Below are 18,659 nucleotides of genomic sequence, written 5' to 3'. Positions count from 1 at the left end.
AATTATAACACAAAATGAATTAATCCAAAGCACACCATTCTGCAGCATGTTATAATGATATTCCATTCGGAAAACCTCCGTGCCGTCGATTCCGTCACCTTATCAGATGAAGTGGGAATCGGCCGAGGTGTACCGAATGGAGTTTAATCTAAAAATATGATAATGGGTGACGCAACGTGATGTGATGTAGAATTTACATGTCAAGAACAAATTTTAAATTAATTCATAACAAACACTGTTTTAACAAAACTGTTCCATCTAGCCTATTCCCAAAAGTATGTACTGTGTGATTGTGGTGTCGAGAGGGGGGGGGGGATTAGTAGATTTAAAAAGGTCCTAATATGAGCAAAACATTTATCAAAATCTAATTTACATTATTAATAGAATTCAAACTGGTATATAATGAATTAAGCATGTAAAATAAATATAAGAGGTTCCGAGTTATAGGTCACAGGGATAATTTCATACCCAATTTTATGAATACATATGTAAATTACAGGCACGTAGCAACCGGGGGGGGGGGGGGCTGCCCCCTTTTTTTCCCAACATTACCTGTACTATAAGAAAATGTCCATTAAAAAGATGGTTGCCCCCTCCCCCCACCTTTAACCACAGTATATACATTGCAAGGAAATATGGGAAAAATTGGAAGTGAAAGTAATTTTGCCTTGAAAAAAAAGTGGCCACCACCCCCACCCCCCACCCCCACCCCCCATTTAATTTTTTTTCCTTGTTAATTTTTTTAGGTTAGTAAAAAAATTTTTCTCAGGTTGCCCCCCCCCCACTTTCAAAAACGATGCTACGTGCCTGAATTATATAGAATTATTTTGACTTTTTCCTTGGAAAGCCGCCCGTAGGATTGTGTATTTAGAGGCAAACACCTTAGTGCGGGTATTACTGTCTCATGACAGCATCTAGTGTTTGTTGTTAACGTCTTATTTTGTTAAATTTTGTTACATGAAATACGTCACGGGGCATTGTGTTTTTGCGTCGCTTTACTATGACGTCATAATGAAAAGCTTTCACTCTCGTTAATGCTCGTTTTACTGCTTCAAACATCAGTGCATTAGCCAGTCAAAACGTGTTTTACAAAACAATTGCATTAGATTAAAAGATAAATCTACAACATCTCATAATGCCGAATTTATGCATACGATCGATGTCAATCAAAAATCAAGTATAGTTCGTCACATTCTACAATGAGGAGCCCCATGCCAAAGTTTAGTGGTTAATATCGAGCGTATCCACTATGATCAGAAATTCCTGCGCAAACAGATTCTAGTGTGCATCAAGTTATTAAATCTGTTAACTATTCTTAGCGAAAAATATTACATTCTTTCATCAAGCTTTAACAATCTTTTCTGTGTTGTAAGATTGTAATGGTGCGAACTGGTTTATCAATATAACCCTAAAATGTTCAATAGATGCAGAGTTGGATGCAAGGAGCCATTCAAGTGGTATAATGATTGTTGCCCGAAATCTTGACATAATCTTGTAACGAATGGCCGAGTACCTTTCAATTGCAGAATAAAACGATTTTGCTTACGTGAAAAGGGTATAAGATGGCTCTTTAACGTTTATCCCTTGGAGAATCTTCAATAACAATTAAAGTATTCTTTAGTTTAAGAGCTATACCACTCCACACCAATATAAGGGAACCTCCCCCAAACTGAATTTTTCACGATGCATGCTTTGGGAAAACATTTACCTTTACGTTTATACACCTCCTTCCAGCTGCCCGGCAGGAGGGTGACTCTAATCAAGTACAGAATTTTGGCATATCTCCGGTGTTATTAGGGGAATCACCTTAGATTAAAAACTATATATCCAATCCATTTCGATGTTTCACTACAATTTATTGCACAGTCTGTAGGATACGACCCGCGATGATACCTAACGTCTTACTGTTTTTGCATTTATTCGAGCATTGTTGCTTCCTCCCGTAGAAGTCTCTACAGTCGTTTAGATTTCAAGATGAATTACGGAGCCGCCTCAAGCGCGACTTTTTCGACTTCTTGTGAATATTTTTCTTGGAAGAAAACAAAAAGATGACTTTGCAGCGTTAAAATGTTCTTTCACGGAAATTGTGTCTTACCCTTGCAAAGTAGCTATGCTTTAGGCCTCTGTTATTCATTTAGGCATAGTGTTGTTGGCAGTTGCGGTAAAAAGGGCATCAATAATGACGATAAATAATACCGGCTTACATTCACACCCAGACTGTTGCCAAAATTTTGTGATATGTTCTTGATGATTAATGTTGGATATAAAATGCGTTTCTTTTCCTTTCAAGTTATCTTTGTCTATTATTATCCTATTTGTACTGTTTAAAACTAGTAAATTGCTTGAGATAACTGTAACTGTCAGTGTTCATCAAGAGACTATGAAACAAAAGACATCGAAACAATTTGTCATTGATGAAACTCTGTAATGAAAGGTTTTATAATGACAAGGAAATGCAAATGTCAAAAATGAAAGCAAAAATTGTGAAGGTTGAACAAATCAATAAATTCCTATTTCGCTGATGATTTTTTAAATAACTTTCACGCTACCTCAATAGTTATTCACCTCTGATCATTTGGGTAATAGTATGAATACAATTTTCTTTTCAGAGATAAAACTTATGACGTTTTCATCAATGATCGTCTGCTTCTGGAGTATACACTTGCACAGCACGACAACTGTTCAATCAAATTTAGTGGTCATGACTTTGGAGAAAATCTCTACGCATTCGGATTGAATAGAGATGCAATTCATCTGACGGTACAACAGCATTTATTTCCTTTAGCTTTTCGCTAAAGTTTTATTTGGTTAGTAAGAAGGGTTGGAAATTTCCGTTCAACCGGATTGAGTCTGTGGTAAATCAGGTGACGTCACACTACCTAGTAAAGGAAATAAATATGACATGATTCTGTTTAGCACGTAGTGATATAATTTGAAGCATCATTGATTTCATCTGGGTTTACAACTCGTGGCTAGATGACTCGTGGACAGGTTAAAGATATAATCGACACATTTAAGCTCAATTTTGTTATATTATTTGAATGGTTGCACTTTACGATTTCTGAAAACAATTCGCTACTCAATAGAAATGCTCTGATTACGATAAATGTTTAAACCGAGGCAGGTTACTGACATAGAATCTGATGTCTCAGGATTTCAACAAATCGATGGAGAAGCTTAGCTTTCAAATTCTGGAAAAGTTTTTTTTTTACATTGTTTTACTTAGACTTCAAAGGGATCTTGTGCTATATAATCACAAGGGGTACTTGCCTTAACAACAAAGACAGACATGGTCATACACGTATTCTTATCTCAATCTTAGCTTGAATATGGCCAGAAAGAAAGTACAAACATCAGAGTGCCTTCTTGAATAAGAATACCAGAAACAAAGGGATAAAGCTTTTTGATACTTCTAGATTTTTTTTATTACTAGGATAAATTTAATTTCATGTAAGTATTTTTTTTTTTACAGGAGAACATGTCTTCGTTAATTCTGAGTTACCTAGAAGGCGGACAAGTAACAGAAGCTATGCAAAGATATATCAAAAACCGGAACTGTGCAGCTCAAGGTGAGCGCTTTACCCGGAAGTATGGTTTGGATCACACGGGAGGCTTGTTCATCATTCTCTTGTCGGCCATGTTTGTGGGTGCACTCCTGCTTATCGTAGAGCTTTATATATTCAAGTATCTTGTACCATATCTGCGTAAAAAGCCCAATGACAGCTTGTGGAAAAACAGAAATATTGAATATGTTAATCAGGTAATAATTATTATAATGATAATATATCTTTAATACTCAGTCAATACAACCTTAGGCAAGACAACACGTCAGTCTATATACTAGTAATTTAAAGATTGTACAAATGTTAAAATGGATAAATATGGAGATAAAGAACAATATTCAAGCTCAAAAAAGTCCATTAAACAATACTAAATTAGAGCAGAGCAAACACGGACCTCCAAAACATCAGAGGTGGAATAAGATGCAATGGAGGAGTAAGCATCCCCTGCTGACCAGTCACAATGAGGCGTTTGCCCCTTGTCGTGACCTGAAAATAACGGAAAAATCCGTCAACAATTCAGTGCGTAAGTAATGGCATGATAATTAGTATGAAAAACTTCAGTCAGCATTTGACTTCATTTGATTGTATTCGTTGACAAGGTCATTGTACCGACCACAGAAGTAACGAAATGATGACTTTAAACGAGACTGCTGATATTCTTGTTTCATCAACTTGTTTGTCAGTAATTTACCTCGTTTTAGAGATTTTTCATACGTAGAGCATACGCTTGTGTATTGAATCATAGAGATATAATGCCATATGCAGGTATATGAAGGTATTTTTTTTGCATAATTAAGGGAAGTTGAAGCTCTAAAAGTTAAAGTCATCATGTTTATCATAAGGCTTGGATGTTATATTACCATTAATGTCTTTGATAGTAAATTATCTAAATAATTATGAAACAGATGTGTCAGACTCTGTAATATCTTTTATTTCAAGCTCATGGAGTTATATCATATCAAAATTAGAATGAAAATCACCTTGTTAATTGACAATACGTCGTCGTTTTCTGAAGGCCACAGCAAGTGTTTTCTTCATTTCGCATAAAAACATTTTGGGCAAATTCTGCTTTAATACAAATTCAAAAATAGATTTGCTAATAACTGGGCGTAATTGATATAATAAAATCAGTTATATAATAATGATATATTATTGATTATAATAGTCAAATAACATTTTCACGTAGCAATAAGGATATCATTTACATTTTTCTGTGCAAAAAAACTTCTCTGCTAAAATCTCAGAAAAGAAGGTATTTCAAGTATTATTAATGTTTCTTTTAAAAAAATTCTAAAAAAAAAACTATTTATTTAGATTTACGTAAATATTTAAAATTTTTAAATTATTATTAATACATGATACCGCTCTTAAAAAATTTGCTGCCATTCGAGCTAAATCTATGTATCTATAAAATATGAATGCTGCTGTCATAAATCTGCTAATATACTGACACGCAAAAGAAACGCAACAAGTAGTAATCTACAAATGTTTGTTTTTTTTATCTGATGATTATCAAAAGCGAATAAAGTAAGGCTAAACTCACTTTTCAGAACTTCAGAGATTTGATAAAAATGTTAAATGTTTATCTGTTTACTTTACTAAGTAAAATATGACTGTTAAAACACCCCCCTCCCAGCCATTCAAGTAAAACGTGCAAGACTGCCCTAAACAACAATTGCAGCTTAATTTCTACGATACAATATGTTCATTAATATCGAGATCTGAGCGAAGGAATTATTCTTTGGCATTTTTAAATGCCTGTTATTCAGATGATTAGGTCGAATTTTCTCTGTCCTTACTGCATATGATACGCAAGACCCTGTTGAGGCGTAATGTAGTGAAATTTCGCATCAGCAATTCTCCATCACCTTTACATTGAAATTTTCCAGCCAGAGCAATGGAAATGCGTAAACAAGCCATTTCCAAGTAGCCTTAGCATCGTTACGGGAAACGAAAGGAGAGTTTATTTTTTGAAATATTGCTGCATTACATCTGATGAACAGTAAAAAAAAACCCTTAAAACTCCATAAAATTGCCAAATGTTTTGTTAAACATGTAATTTTTGATTTCTGTTAAGCAGACTAAAACTTGACTTCCGGTTATGGTTTGGAAATTATTCAACCGTTAAATTACCAATGTTTACCAAATTAAAGATATTCATAATTTTAAGATGCAAGATTATTTACTTTACATAATTATTTCCCCGTAAAGAAGGGTGTTGCGTTTCTTTTGCGTGTCAGTATAATATACAATGGCTGTCCTTAAAGTATTATTGGCATTTTGATTTGCTGGCAATATCAAATCGTTGACGTTTATATAAGCTGCCTTTACAAAATTGCAGGTATTTTTTGTGTTATATCATCTCTTGTTGATAGTTTTAGTTACAGAAATTTACAATTTTTATGAGCAGAAAGCTGTGCTGGATGTAAACAAAATTCAAATGAACCTTCCAATTTCCTTCAATGTGATACCTACTCAAATGAAAGCATTTACTTCTATGAAACGTGACGAAGATATATATTAAACAGTGCCCATGTGCAGTCTTTTTAAACTTTACAATAGCTAGCAGAGCCCACAGGGGTGTCTGAAGATATTAAAGGTAGAATCATTGTTGTTCGCCCCTTCTAATGATAAGGAAAACGTAAAAAAAAAAAAAACGGTAGATTATTCAGTATGTCAAACAATTTTTAAGGGTTTTCAGTCAACATTCAGTCTATAACGGGATATTGTATTTGTGAACAAAGTAAGACCATTGACCATAAAACGTCCGAAATTTTTAATTGATAAATTAAAAATTTGAAATCACAACATTTTAACATCACGACATTTAGATATATCGACGACGTATTGTTAATTAACAATGGCTATTTTCATTCTTATATCAATACCATATATCCCGGTGAGCCTGAGAGATACCTCAGAGTCTGACACATCTGTTTTATATTTGGATATTTTACCTAAAAAACAGACGTTAATGGTAATCTTAAAACCACGCTCTATGATAAATCGTCAACTTCCCTTACTTACGCATCAGTGTAGCTTCTTTACCTGCCCACGGAGTTTATATTTCTCAGTTGATTCGATACGCAAGAGCATGCTCTACGTATATATAGTTTCTAAGTCGAGGTGAATTATTGACAAACAAGTTGATGAAACAAGAATATCAGCAGTCTCGTTTAAAGTCATCGTTTCCAAAGTACTATGATCGATTCAATGACTTTTCAGCAAATACAATTTATAATTTAGTCAAATACTGACTGACGGTATCATACTAATGATTAGTCCATTATTTACGCACTGAATTGACGACGGGTTTTCCGTTATTTCCCGATCATGACAAGGAGCAGACGGCGGATATGACCGGTGGGCAGGGGATGTTCACTCTTCCATGGCAGCTGATCCCATCTCTGATGTTTTGGAGGTCTGTGTTTGCTCAGTTCCCATTTTGTATTGCTTTATGGACTTTTGAGCTTCAATACTGTTCGTTAACTTTATATACCCACAAAAACATCAAAACGTAAGATTTTTCAACACTTCATACAACTATTCAACACGAAAATTTAAGTCGTAGCGATTTGAAGCATTAACAGCTGTTTTTCATAAAAATTGGAACTCGTAAATCTTGATTAATTGTCAATGGCAATTTTCATAACTATTTGGTTATAAAACATTCTGATTGTACACACAAGTATTCTAAAGTTAATTGATAATAAAAGATGCTTGAGTGTCTGATTGAAAATATCTTTGTCGTTTTTGGAGACCACGTCTTCCAACAATCTGCCGGAATTCCCGTTTGTACTATTTTGCCCTGTTATTAACAGATCTATCTCTGTATTTATGTGAATGCAGATTTTATTTTTTCAAAATCTTAGGTTATACACAAGGAAAGGAAACAATTGCTTTAGCCCTCGACATTTAGATATATCAATGACATATTGTCAATTAACAAAAGTTACTCCCATTCATATGTCGACTGGATATAACCCACTGAGCTTGAATTGAAAGTTACCACAGAGTCTAGTGCATCTGTTTCATCTTTGGATATTTTACTTGAAAAAGACGTTAATGGTTACCCAACTAAAAAGCTTTGTTAAAAATCGTCAACTTTCCTTAATTATCTAGCAGCGTACCCTTATCGGTACCCTTATAGGGTTTATGTCTCTCAGTTGATTCGATATGCAAGAGCAAGTTCTACGTAAAAAGTTTCAAAAAATATGTATACTATAGAAAAACAGGCTGATGAAAGAAATATACCGATAGTCTCGTTTAAACTCATCGTTTTGGAAGTTCTTTGGTTGATACGATGACCTTGCCAGCAAATCCAATTTATCATTATATTGAATCCTGTCTGATGTTGTTAGTAATAGGTCTTTATTTACGCAGTGAATTATCTACGATTTTTTTTCGTTTTCCCCAATCATGTCATGGTGGTTGTGACCGGTAGGCAGGCGATGATCACTCCTTTAAGGCACTTAGTCCCCACCCTGATGTTTTGGAGGTCCATGTTTGCTCTGCCCATGATTTGAATGGATGACTGAGCTACAGTATTCTATGTTTTCTTCATTTTCCATTTACTTCTGGAATTCCATGTTTTAAGACCGCAGAATGCGAATTAGTTAGAGAGTTATCTTTCTTAATGCATTTTGAAGCGACCACTATTTTATATTCTACTTCATCACTGTCCAGTTCATTACAGAACCACATGAGATAGTGCTAGCCTATCTGGCCTCAGTGCGCTTTTATCTGGGCTTCAGTGCAGATGTGTTTATTTTAAGCAGCAGCGATTTTCCCGCGGTTTATTAGTGAACAAAGGATTTTGTTATTTTTTATTTAATTGTTTTATTACTCATCATGGCTACTGGCCGTGAAGAGGATGCCCTACTGGGGTCATTTGATGATGATTTAACATCAGATTCAAAGCAAATTTTTAATGCTTTGATTAAAATTCAAAGTACTATGGACACAGTTGCTACTGGCATTAATAAAATGGGGGATGCTTTTTCCGCATTAGCGGCAGCAGGCCCCAAACCTATGGTTACTGACCAGCCTTCCACTTCCAACAAGCGTTCTGCTGATTCAATGGAGGAGGGGGAGGCAGATGACTCTGAGTATGACGATACTGATGATATTATGAGTCTTTTGGAATCCGGAAATTCCGGAGCCAAAGCTGATCTATTGGATGATCAGCAGAGTGGTTCAGTGTTAGAAGAAATGGACGCCCTTTTAGATGATGATGATGATGATGTTGGTTCAGCAATTTCTGAAAAATTGGCCAATATAACTAACAAAGCATTTTCTAAACAGCATTCTATTGATGCTGTAAAGAAAAAGAAAGAGTCACACAAGAGGCCAAAGAATTGTGAAAAAGTCATTGTGCCTAAAGTCAACAAAGAAATTTGGCGCCAAATGCACAAACAAGCTTTTACAAAAAAGCGTGACTTAAGATTGATGAATGTTTTGAGTTTGATCACTTAGTCAACTTGTGCAATAGTTGGTGTAGCAAACAAGTTGTTGAATTTGGATGGCCAGAAGCATGATGCAGAAATAAGAAATTGTCTTGATGCAATTTATTTATTAGGCCATGCGAATACCACTATGTCTATGCAGCGGAGAGATTTATTAAGACCAGTACTTAAAAGTGATTATGCTGCATTATGTGACAGCAATGTCCCGGTTACGTCTTTGCTTTTCGGAGATGACCTTCCTAAGTCTCTGAAGGAGGCTCGTCAAGTAGGCAATGTTGGAAGGGATTTTTCAAAAAACGGGAAGAGATTTGGGTTCAGTCAGAGGAACAAGAGCGATTTTTCTTGGAAAAAGAAGAATCAAAGTCAGCAGAAGAGATTCAAGAAAGATCAGTAACAGAGACCCTGACTGAGGTAAAACTTCAATCTACTACATCTGACGAATATGCAAGTTTTATAGAAAAAACTATTTTGAATGCTAAAAGAGACATATTACAGTTTGAAGGTGGCAGAATCATGCATTTTATAGATCAATGGACTGAGTTCACTTCAGATCCAGAAATATTGAGCATTGTGAAGGGTATTGAACTTGACTTTATTAGTAAACCAGTTCAAAACATTAATGCAATGCATCAATGCAAATTTGATATGACAGAGAAAAAAGCAATTGATGACGAAATACAAAAATTACTTGATAAAAAAGTAATTGTGGAAAGTGAAGAGGAAAAAGACCAGTTTGTGTCTCCTATATTTTTAAGACCTAAAAAAGATGGTAAATACAGGTTGATATGCAACTTGAAACATTTGAATAAATTTATTCAGTATCGCCATTTTAAAATGGATTCACTGGTGTCAGTTCTAAGGATGATAACACCAAATTGTTACATGGCTTCTATTGATCTAAAAGATGCATATTACTGCATACCGGTTGCAGATGTTTATCAGAAATATCTTAAATTCTATTGGAATTCAAAGCTTTACATGTATAGAGCATGTCCTATGGGCTTATGCATGAGCCCTCGGTTATTTACAAAGGTACTGAAACCAGTTTTTTCAAGGCTTAGACAAAATGGCCATCAATCTGTAATTTACATTGATGACATTTATTTGCAAGGTGACAATGCTCAAGCATGTCAGGAAAATGCAATTGCTACAGCAAACATGCTGGTTAATTGTGGATTTGTCATTAACCCTGAAAAATCTGTTTTTCAGCCAAGCCAAGAAATAGAATATCTAGGTTTCCTACTAAACTCAGTAGAAATGACAATTGCAATTACAGAAAGAAAGGCATTGAAAGTTGTTACAATTTGTGATGAATATCTTAAATCAAAAAGAAATTCAATTAGAGATCTTAGCACTGTTATTGGAAACTTGGTGGCAAGTTTTCCAGCTGTATCACATGGACAGTTGTTTTATCGTCAATTAGAGAATGAGAAAATTTTGGCTTTAAAGATGTCAAGGGGTCAATTTGATGCTAAAGTTCATTTATCAAATCTAGCAATTAATGACTTAGAGTGGTGGAAACTAAACATTGTGGGCTCTAAGGCCCCAATTACCCGAGGTCAATCGGATTTGATAATTGAAACTGATGCAAGTTTGCAAGGCTGGGGTTGCAATTGTCAATCACTGAGCATATCAACAGGTGGCCCATGGAAAGAATCCGAAAAGAATTATCATATAAATGTTTTAGAACTTCAAGCTGTTTATTTTGCATTGCAATCAATATGTAATGATAAGAAAGATATGCACATAAAGCTTTTAATTGACAATACAACTGCTGTAGCATATATAAGAGAACAAGGAGGTAGTCGCTCTTTAGAGTGCAATAAAATGGTCCGAAAAATTTGGACTTGGGCATATGAGAAAAATATTTGGCTTACAGCTGCTCATATTCCGGGGAAAATAAACTGCAAGGCAGATTTTGAGAGTAGACATTTTAAACAGGAATATGAATGGATGCTTAATAAACAAGTTTATCAATCAGCTTGTGATAAATTGAATTTTAATCCAGATATTGATTTGTTTGCTACACGCAATAATTGGCAATTAGAAAAATTTGTGTCGTGGAAACCAGAGCCTGAATCTTTTGCAATTGATGCTTTTTCTATTTCTTGGGCTGACATGAAATTATACTGTTTTCCACCTTTTAGTTTGATACCTTCGGTTTTACAGAAAATAGTGTTAGATGAAGCCACAGGTATTTTAATAATGCCAGATTGGCCAACACAACCATATTATGCAACTGCAATGAAAATGCTCATAGAAAATCCAATCTTTGTTCACAGGAGGAAAACTCTGTTGGGCATACCGGGAACAACGCAGATACACAAAATATGGGAAAAGTTGAACTTACTAATATGTCTGTTATCAGGAGATCAATCCAGAGTAAAGACTTATCGGAGCAAACTAAAGACATTTTGTTGTCTTCATGGAGAGAAAAAACAACTAAACAATACGAGTGTTACCTCCGTAAGTGGGAGACATTCTGTAGTGGACGGGAAGTTAATCCCTTTTCAACACCTGTGAAGGAAGTTTTGGAATTCTTAACTTTTTTATACGAGAGTGGCATTGGCTATTTTGGGATAAACACAGCAAGAAGTGCTTTATCGTCAGTAGTTACTCTTGTTGATGCCGTGCATTATCCAGTGGGACAGCATCCCTTAATTAAAAGATTTCTCAAGGGGGTTTTTAATAAGAGACCTACTTTTCCAAGATATTCAGAAATCTGGGATGTTTCAGTAGTGTTCAACTGGATGAAAACAATTAATTTTGATGATATGTGTTTGAAGTTGTTAACGCTAAAGACAGTAATGCTTTTAGCTTTATTATCTGGACAAAGGGTACAAACCCTTAAAGCGTTATCAGTGGAAAATTTAAAATTTACGGATTCTTATGTAGAATTTAGAGTTGATTCTTTACTTAAACAAAGCAGGCCTGGGTTTCATTTGAATAAACTCGTATTACCGGCTTATGAGGACAGAAATTTGTGTATAGTCCAACATTTGAGAAAATACATTGACATGACAAAAGAAATAAGGAACACTGATTCATTATTAATTAGCTATCAAAAGCCCCATGCGTCAGTATCATGTGACACTATTGCTCGCTGGATAAAATCGGTGCTTAGCAAAAGTGGTGTGGATGTTAATGTTTACACTGCGCATAGTACACGTGCTGCGTCGACATCTTGCGCAGCTTCAATGGGATGTCCAATAGACACCATACTGGCACAAGTGGGCTGGGCTAAAGAAAAAACTTTCGCCAAATTTTACAACAAAAACTATAATGCGGAGAACATGTCTTTAGGACAAACAATATATAAGTGCATTGATAAATAAATGTCATGTTTTGAAATACAGTGATGTATATATACTTATATAAGTAGATTACATTGTAGCAATAAATTGAATTGCATTCAATGTTTTTATTACATTAATAGCCTCAGAGCTTTAAAATCTCATGTGGTTCTGTAATGAACTGGACAGTGATGAAGTAGAATTGGAAATTAAACGAAACTTACCTGGAAGTTGAAGTTTGATTATAATTCTACGAAATCACTGGAAAGGAATGGAGGAATCACATGCCCGACCCTGTAAAATTTGTTATTTTTCCCTACCCTTTTGTGTATTTACATCATCGGCTATTAATTGGATTTAAATACTGAGGCCAGATAGGCTAGCGCTATCTCATGTGATTCCTCCATTCCTTTCCAGTGATTTCGTAGAATTACAATCAAACTTCAACTTCCAGGTAAGTTTCGTTTAATTTCCAATTGTATTGGATAAACTTCTTACAGATCTGAGAATGCAAAAAAATTGGCTTTGCTTTTTTTCCCCAGCTTCTGAATAGGATACTCAAAAGGATGACTAAGCAGGAATAGAATTACTTTGTTCATTTTAAAGAAAAATACAATTTCCGATAATGCGTTCTGTAGTTTGAATTTTAAAACTTATACGTGGATACCTTTACCCCTTTTCCCGTTCATATCACTCATTGGATTTTTTTTGATATCCCACTGCTGTGACGTCACAATGGCATTTGCTTGCGATAATTGAAGTCAATTAAAAAAAAAAATTGCACTGTATAAATCTTGGGATGAGGAATATCACATGATTTATAGTTGGATTTGATTTTTATCCGACTTCTTGTATGTTTTTATCCCCTCGACAAGGCGGTCCATGGATAAAAAGAATCAAATTCAACTATATATCATGGGAGATCCTATATTTCTTTGTTTAGCGGTTGAATGACCACACACTCGTATATCAAAGAATATGTTAATGTTTTTCTTTCAAAAACGCAATGTATTAGAATTTTCTTAACAGCCCTTGTATTGTTAATTCAAAACCTTACAAATAACACTTAACTTTTTTTCTACAGAGACTGTATCGCACGTTGATGAGTGAGCGGTTAGTGTCTCCACAACAGACAGCACAGGAGATGATCAAAATGGTTAGGGAAAGACGATTCGACAGACTCTTCCTCAAAAACGAACTCCGAGATCATGTATGTCAAATAATATGGAAACATTTGTTATGTAGATATCTTAACTCCTCTGTGAATTTATTTAAACAATAAAATGCTTTCTTTGGTTGTTAGTACGGGAATGAATGTAGCAGCTGTTGCAGAAAAAAAATATAACCCGCGTAAACGGGTTATGTAAATTTTTTCTGCAATAGCTGCGACATTCCTTCCCGTACTAACAACCAAAGAAAGACTTTTTATTGTTTATATTTATATCTATTTAAATAATCATTTAAAAGAGGATTAAAAAGATTAATTATTGTATTAATGATGCGAACGTCTTTGTACGTTTCATTGATGGAATAGCCACTGTTCTAGAAATCTGTATAGGTGACATGCCCAGTGTAGTTCATGCACTGATTAACGCAATGGGTTTTCTTAAGAAATAAAGGAGAAAATATTCAGTGGATGTAAATATTTATGACGTAAAATTTATTCAGATATTGAATTCTTTCATAACAATTATTTTTACTTCCTGACTCTACTGGGTACGTGTAATTTTCCTTTTCAATATTTAGCAAGTGACGTCTGTTTACATTTCCTCGTTTTCTTTTATTAATAATCTAAGATGTAAATTTGAACGTCCACATCTACACCAAAAATGAGTCCACTTTTAAGATAAACATGTTTTGTAGAATTAAACAAAGGAAAATATAAGTTTAAAAGTTCACCTCATCGAGTGTTACCGTAAGGTATGTCACTCGTCAGCTTTTTAGAAAAGTTCACGCAGAACCTCTTACTTCAAAACTATTTATTAAAATTCAATATTTATAACATATTTAATTTCAACAATGTTAATGTTTTAACATTCAACGAAAAAACTGGTCAAAAAGCTACAAAGAAGCAAGATTTATGAGGGACTATTTCTTGTGGTGGAAGGATATTTACCAGAAAATTCTGTAAATCTGCACATTTATTCAATTTAATATCTTGGAACTTTAGCCTCACGTACTTGTACTCAGAGAATATTTTCCATTATGATATTGCTAGGAATATTTAATAGAGGTCATAATTTATATTTTTAGAACAGGTTTTACACCTTCCTTCAACAAACTTTGCCAAAAAATGAAGATATGTCAAATAAGTCAAGATAAAATTTACACCAATTTTCGCCTGAAAATCACATATTTTGACCAATATTTCAAAATTAATATCACTGACCCCAACTTATTTTAAAGTACTCCATACTTGTGACTGATCAGCACTTAAGTCGTAAAACGCTTGATTTAAGACAATGTTTATTGCCTATTTAGTTTTTTAATACCCCAAATATGTAACTTTTTAGTGCAAAAAGGTCACACAATAATTTACGCGATTTATTTGCAAAATTTGTTCAATGATAAATATTATTCAAAATATTGTACGTAAAATAAAATCATATATATTGCCATGGTCACATCTGATAAAATATGATAAAGGTTAAAGTAATTAACCAAAGAGTTAAAATTTAAATGCAAAAAGGTCAACTTCATTGTACCATAGATCAGTAATATGAACACTGACCCCCTTCTGCGATTTTTAGTCACTCTGTATGAGTACTTATCAAAAATATATTTCTCAAAAAATCCTTGATTTAACAAATTTCGCGAGTGTCATACCTTAAAGTAAGGCAATGTCTCGCACAACGCTTATATTTTTTAGAGTGCAATATACAACGTTTATGCAAGAACATTTTGGTATAGGCTTTTATTTACTTGGGAATGGATCTGCTTAAAAAAACTTTTTTCTATTCAATCACCTGAAAATGTAATTAGGATTTAGTATCCAAACCAAGTCTGGTAGCGTCATTGTGTGCATCCCAAGATGTATTATCTAAACTGCTTTGGTCAGCATAGAGCTTGTATTGACAGAAGATTGAATGACTGAAACAATAATATCAGCAGTCTCGTTTAAAGGCATAATTTCGTAAGTTTTATAGTCGATACAATGACTTTGTCAGCAAATACAATTTATCATTAAGTCAAATGCTGACTGACGTTTTTCATGCTAGTTGTTAGGCCATTATATACACATAGAATCGTCGACGAATTGTTCCATTACTTCCCGATCATGACAAAAGAGCATACACCGGATGTGACCGGTCGGCAGGGGATGCTTACTCCTCCATGGCACCTGATCCTACCTGTTTTGGAGGTCCGTGTTTGCTCTGCTCCTATTTTGTATTGTTTAGTAGACTTTTGAGCTCGAACGCTGTTAGCTATCTCCATATATATACTTCATAAAAAACATTAAAATCAGTCACCCTTAATGTACTTTAGATCCAGAATCGGGAGGAAGTTCTGTGACTTTCATCCCTAGATGAACCATTAATTGTCAAGTCAGGATTATTAGTTATTTTGGAATGCTGTAGCTGTACAAGCTTTAAATGCGTTCATTTATTACAATGTATGAAAACACAGGTCAAAGACAGCATCCAAACAAGTCTGGCAGTGTTCATCCCTATGATATTTATATTTATATAAAATATGTTTTGGAGCCATTTTTTGAAATATGATTCTATATGCCCAAAAGTGATCAGAGTTGCATGGTGGGTACATCTATTACATTTCCAGTACCCGTTAGACTTTGAACAGATACTGTAATTTCAGCCAATATCTTGGATTGATGTTTTGGATCAGATTGAAGTATTTGAAGAAGATCTCAATTTGCAAGTAACTTTTACCAATATGGTAAACAAACACGTACGTATGACGCGTTTATGAATGGACACTACCAGACTTGTTTTTGCGGTAAATAAGAGTTTTTCTCTGGATATGTGACCATGTTGAGTTTGTGTAGCATGTTCTCTCCCAAAAAACTGTTAGCATTAGACCAAAATCATATGTATGATGGATCTGTTCAAAGTCTAACGGGTACTGGAAATATAACAGATGTACCCCCCATGCAACTCATCACTTTTGGGCATATAGAATTATATTTTTAAAAATGGCTCTAAAACACTACCGATTGGCAATTCAGATTTAGAACCATTAATGTTGATTGCAAATGAGTAGGTTGAGTAGTCCACTTTGATGCCTTAATTTCAGGTCATTTCTTACTACTTATAACAGCTGTGTGATTCACATGATCAATTACCCATCGTTGACTTAGATTATAACTAACTTTATAAACTGGAAGAAATTACGATTAGGAAATTCAAACGTTCAAATTATTTAATATTCCGTTCTTTAACAAATCAATTAATGTTTTTGTAAAATTTGTAAATATACCATAAAATTTACATTTAAAGACAGATATAACCTTTTGAAATTTTATCTGGATCACATAATCCATATTTTTCTAGCTTGTGTGATTTACTACCAGACAAGGCAACAGCTGAATATGATTATATTGCTCTTGAGATTTCAACATGTGGATCGTTTCTTCAAATCGACGGCGATACATCAGCTTAAACAGAAAAATATGATGTCTTAAGTTTGCATGAAATATGAGACTCTGGCGAATTTTGTATGACCTTTAAAATGTAGCCATCCTTCTTAATGTGCGTGTTTGTCATTATTAGGACATGAATTGGTGTATAACTATGAATACATAAACGACACATTGCGTGAATGACATTTTTTTGTAATCATTATTTCTCTCACAGGGGAAGATACACAAGAAGGGGGTTCCAAAGGGTCTTAGACTGATAGATATTACAGACAACTTGATAAGGTGAGTTTATGTCAACATCTGCAGTCACTTTCATATTCAATAATTTAGCATAATTTTTATTTGCCCGTAATCGAAGATTCGGGGGTATATAATTTTTTTCTAGTTTGTAATACTACTGGTCGGAAGGAACATTTTCTGTATACTCTTACCGATGTTTCCTAAATGTCCAGAACATAATTTATACTTTATTTGTTTTATGCAGATCGAAGAAAGCGGAATCAGAAATATTTGCCACCACTTCCTCCAGTAATTTGTATTCTATCAATGAACAGGAATATGATGACGATTCACTCAGTGACATCAGTGATTACGCAACGGGTGACGAACAGGATATGCAAATTTCTTTTGAAGATATAAAAGACACAGTACTAGACAGCTCGGATGTGCCGATTAACAATCAAAGACATGCTCAGTCGTCTTGTCCTGAGACAATTCGAACGAATTCGCTGAAGGTCACCCCAGGTCAGTATGTACGCTGTAAGCAGTCTCGTGTTCGGTACAGTTCTGACTCCAATTTAGGAGGATCACACTCGAATTCATCATATAGACGGAATAAATCATGTCCTAATTTTCAAAAACGTCCAACTAAAGAAGAAAAGAAACAGAAGATGTATGAAATAGACGAGATTGAAATGTTAGAAATAGCAGCCCGACCTGATAAAACAAAACTTATTCGCAAATCAAAGAGGGCCAATATCGGCCGGGCATTCACATTTTACGGAAAATCTCTGAAAGACAATAGGCTGAAATCGTCCATCCGGAGTCATGCCATGGCAACTCGTCGGCATTCAGAGTCCGCGTTTGACGATTGTGCAGTGGATGCCCTCTCTAAAGAAGACCTGTTGGTTTTATGGAAGAAATCAGAGATTGAGTTACAGACCAGTCTAAACAGAGTTACACAGGAAAATGCCCACTTAAAGCGTCTTCTCCGGGTAGTGGAGGTGTCGGAATCCGTACCCAGGGAAGAGGTGTCGAAAGAGGAACCTGCTCACATCACTGCAACACCACTGTAAAATCTCAGTCATAGTCTGTAGTTACATGATTACTTCATTCATGAACAACTTCATGTACGAATTGTACCTACTTAAAACCTCATGCATCTTTGTTATCAATTAATATCATCCTGTCACAACATCCTGTCACAATAACAATGACATGGATCCCCATGGAAAGTTTTAAAGATGTTTTCAAACATTTTATTCTGTACGCAAACCTGTGATTCATATGTTTTGTTACTTAATATACACACTGTTTTTACATGTGATACAATTGTTCATTCATTGAATATGCATTTATAGTTTATAAACATAGAACAAATGCCTTCTCTCTTTTACTCCAAAGAAAAAGAATTTGATATATATGGTATATGCAAAATAGTTCATTTTTATGTAAAATAATTACACAAGTTTATAAGGTTAGGTCAGCTGTAATGTTGTGATAGTTAAATTAATTGCAA

General features: G+C 34.5%; 1 protein-coding gene across 1 annotated transcript in view; it reads left to right on the top strand.

The window, feature by feature from the left end:
- The window catches only part of LOC134233492 (glutamate receptor ionotropic, NMDA 1-like), a 35,262-nt gene extending 17,006 nt beyond the window's left edge, over window positions 1-18,256 (top strand). Inside the window, exons 5-9 of the mRNA XM_062715467.1 lie at window positions 2,610-2,760; window positions 3,473-3,760; window positions 13,406-13,531; window positions 17,136-17,203; window positions 17,406-18,256. Coding sequence (XP_062571451.1) covers window positions 2,610-2,760; window positions 3,473-3,760; window positions 13,406-13,531; window positions 17,136-17,203; window positions 17,406-18,216 — 1,444 coding nt within the window. The 3' untranslated portion in view covers window positions 18,217-18,256. The remainder of the gene's footprint in view (window positions 1-2,609; window positions 2,761-3,472; window positions 3,761-13,405; window positions 13,532-17,135; window positions 17,204-17,405) is intronic.
- The last annotated feature ends 403 nt before the right edge of the window (window positions 18,257-18,659 follow it).

Source organism: Saccostrea cucullata, unplaced genomic scaffold, assembly GCF_032062105.1.
Source record: "Saccostrea cucullata isolate Sc308-1 unplaced genomic scaffold, CSIRO_AGI_Scuc_v1 ctg258, whole genome shotgun sequence".
NCBI lineage: Eukaryota > Metazoa > Mollusca > Bivalvia > Ostreida > Ostreidae > Saccostrea > Saccostrea cuccullata.
The sequence above is the reverse complement of the archived record's forward strand: the minus strand, read 5'-3'. Positions and strand labels throughout refer to the sequence as shown.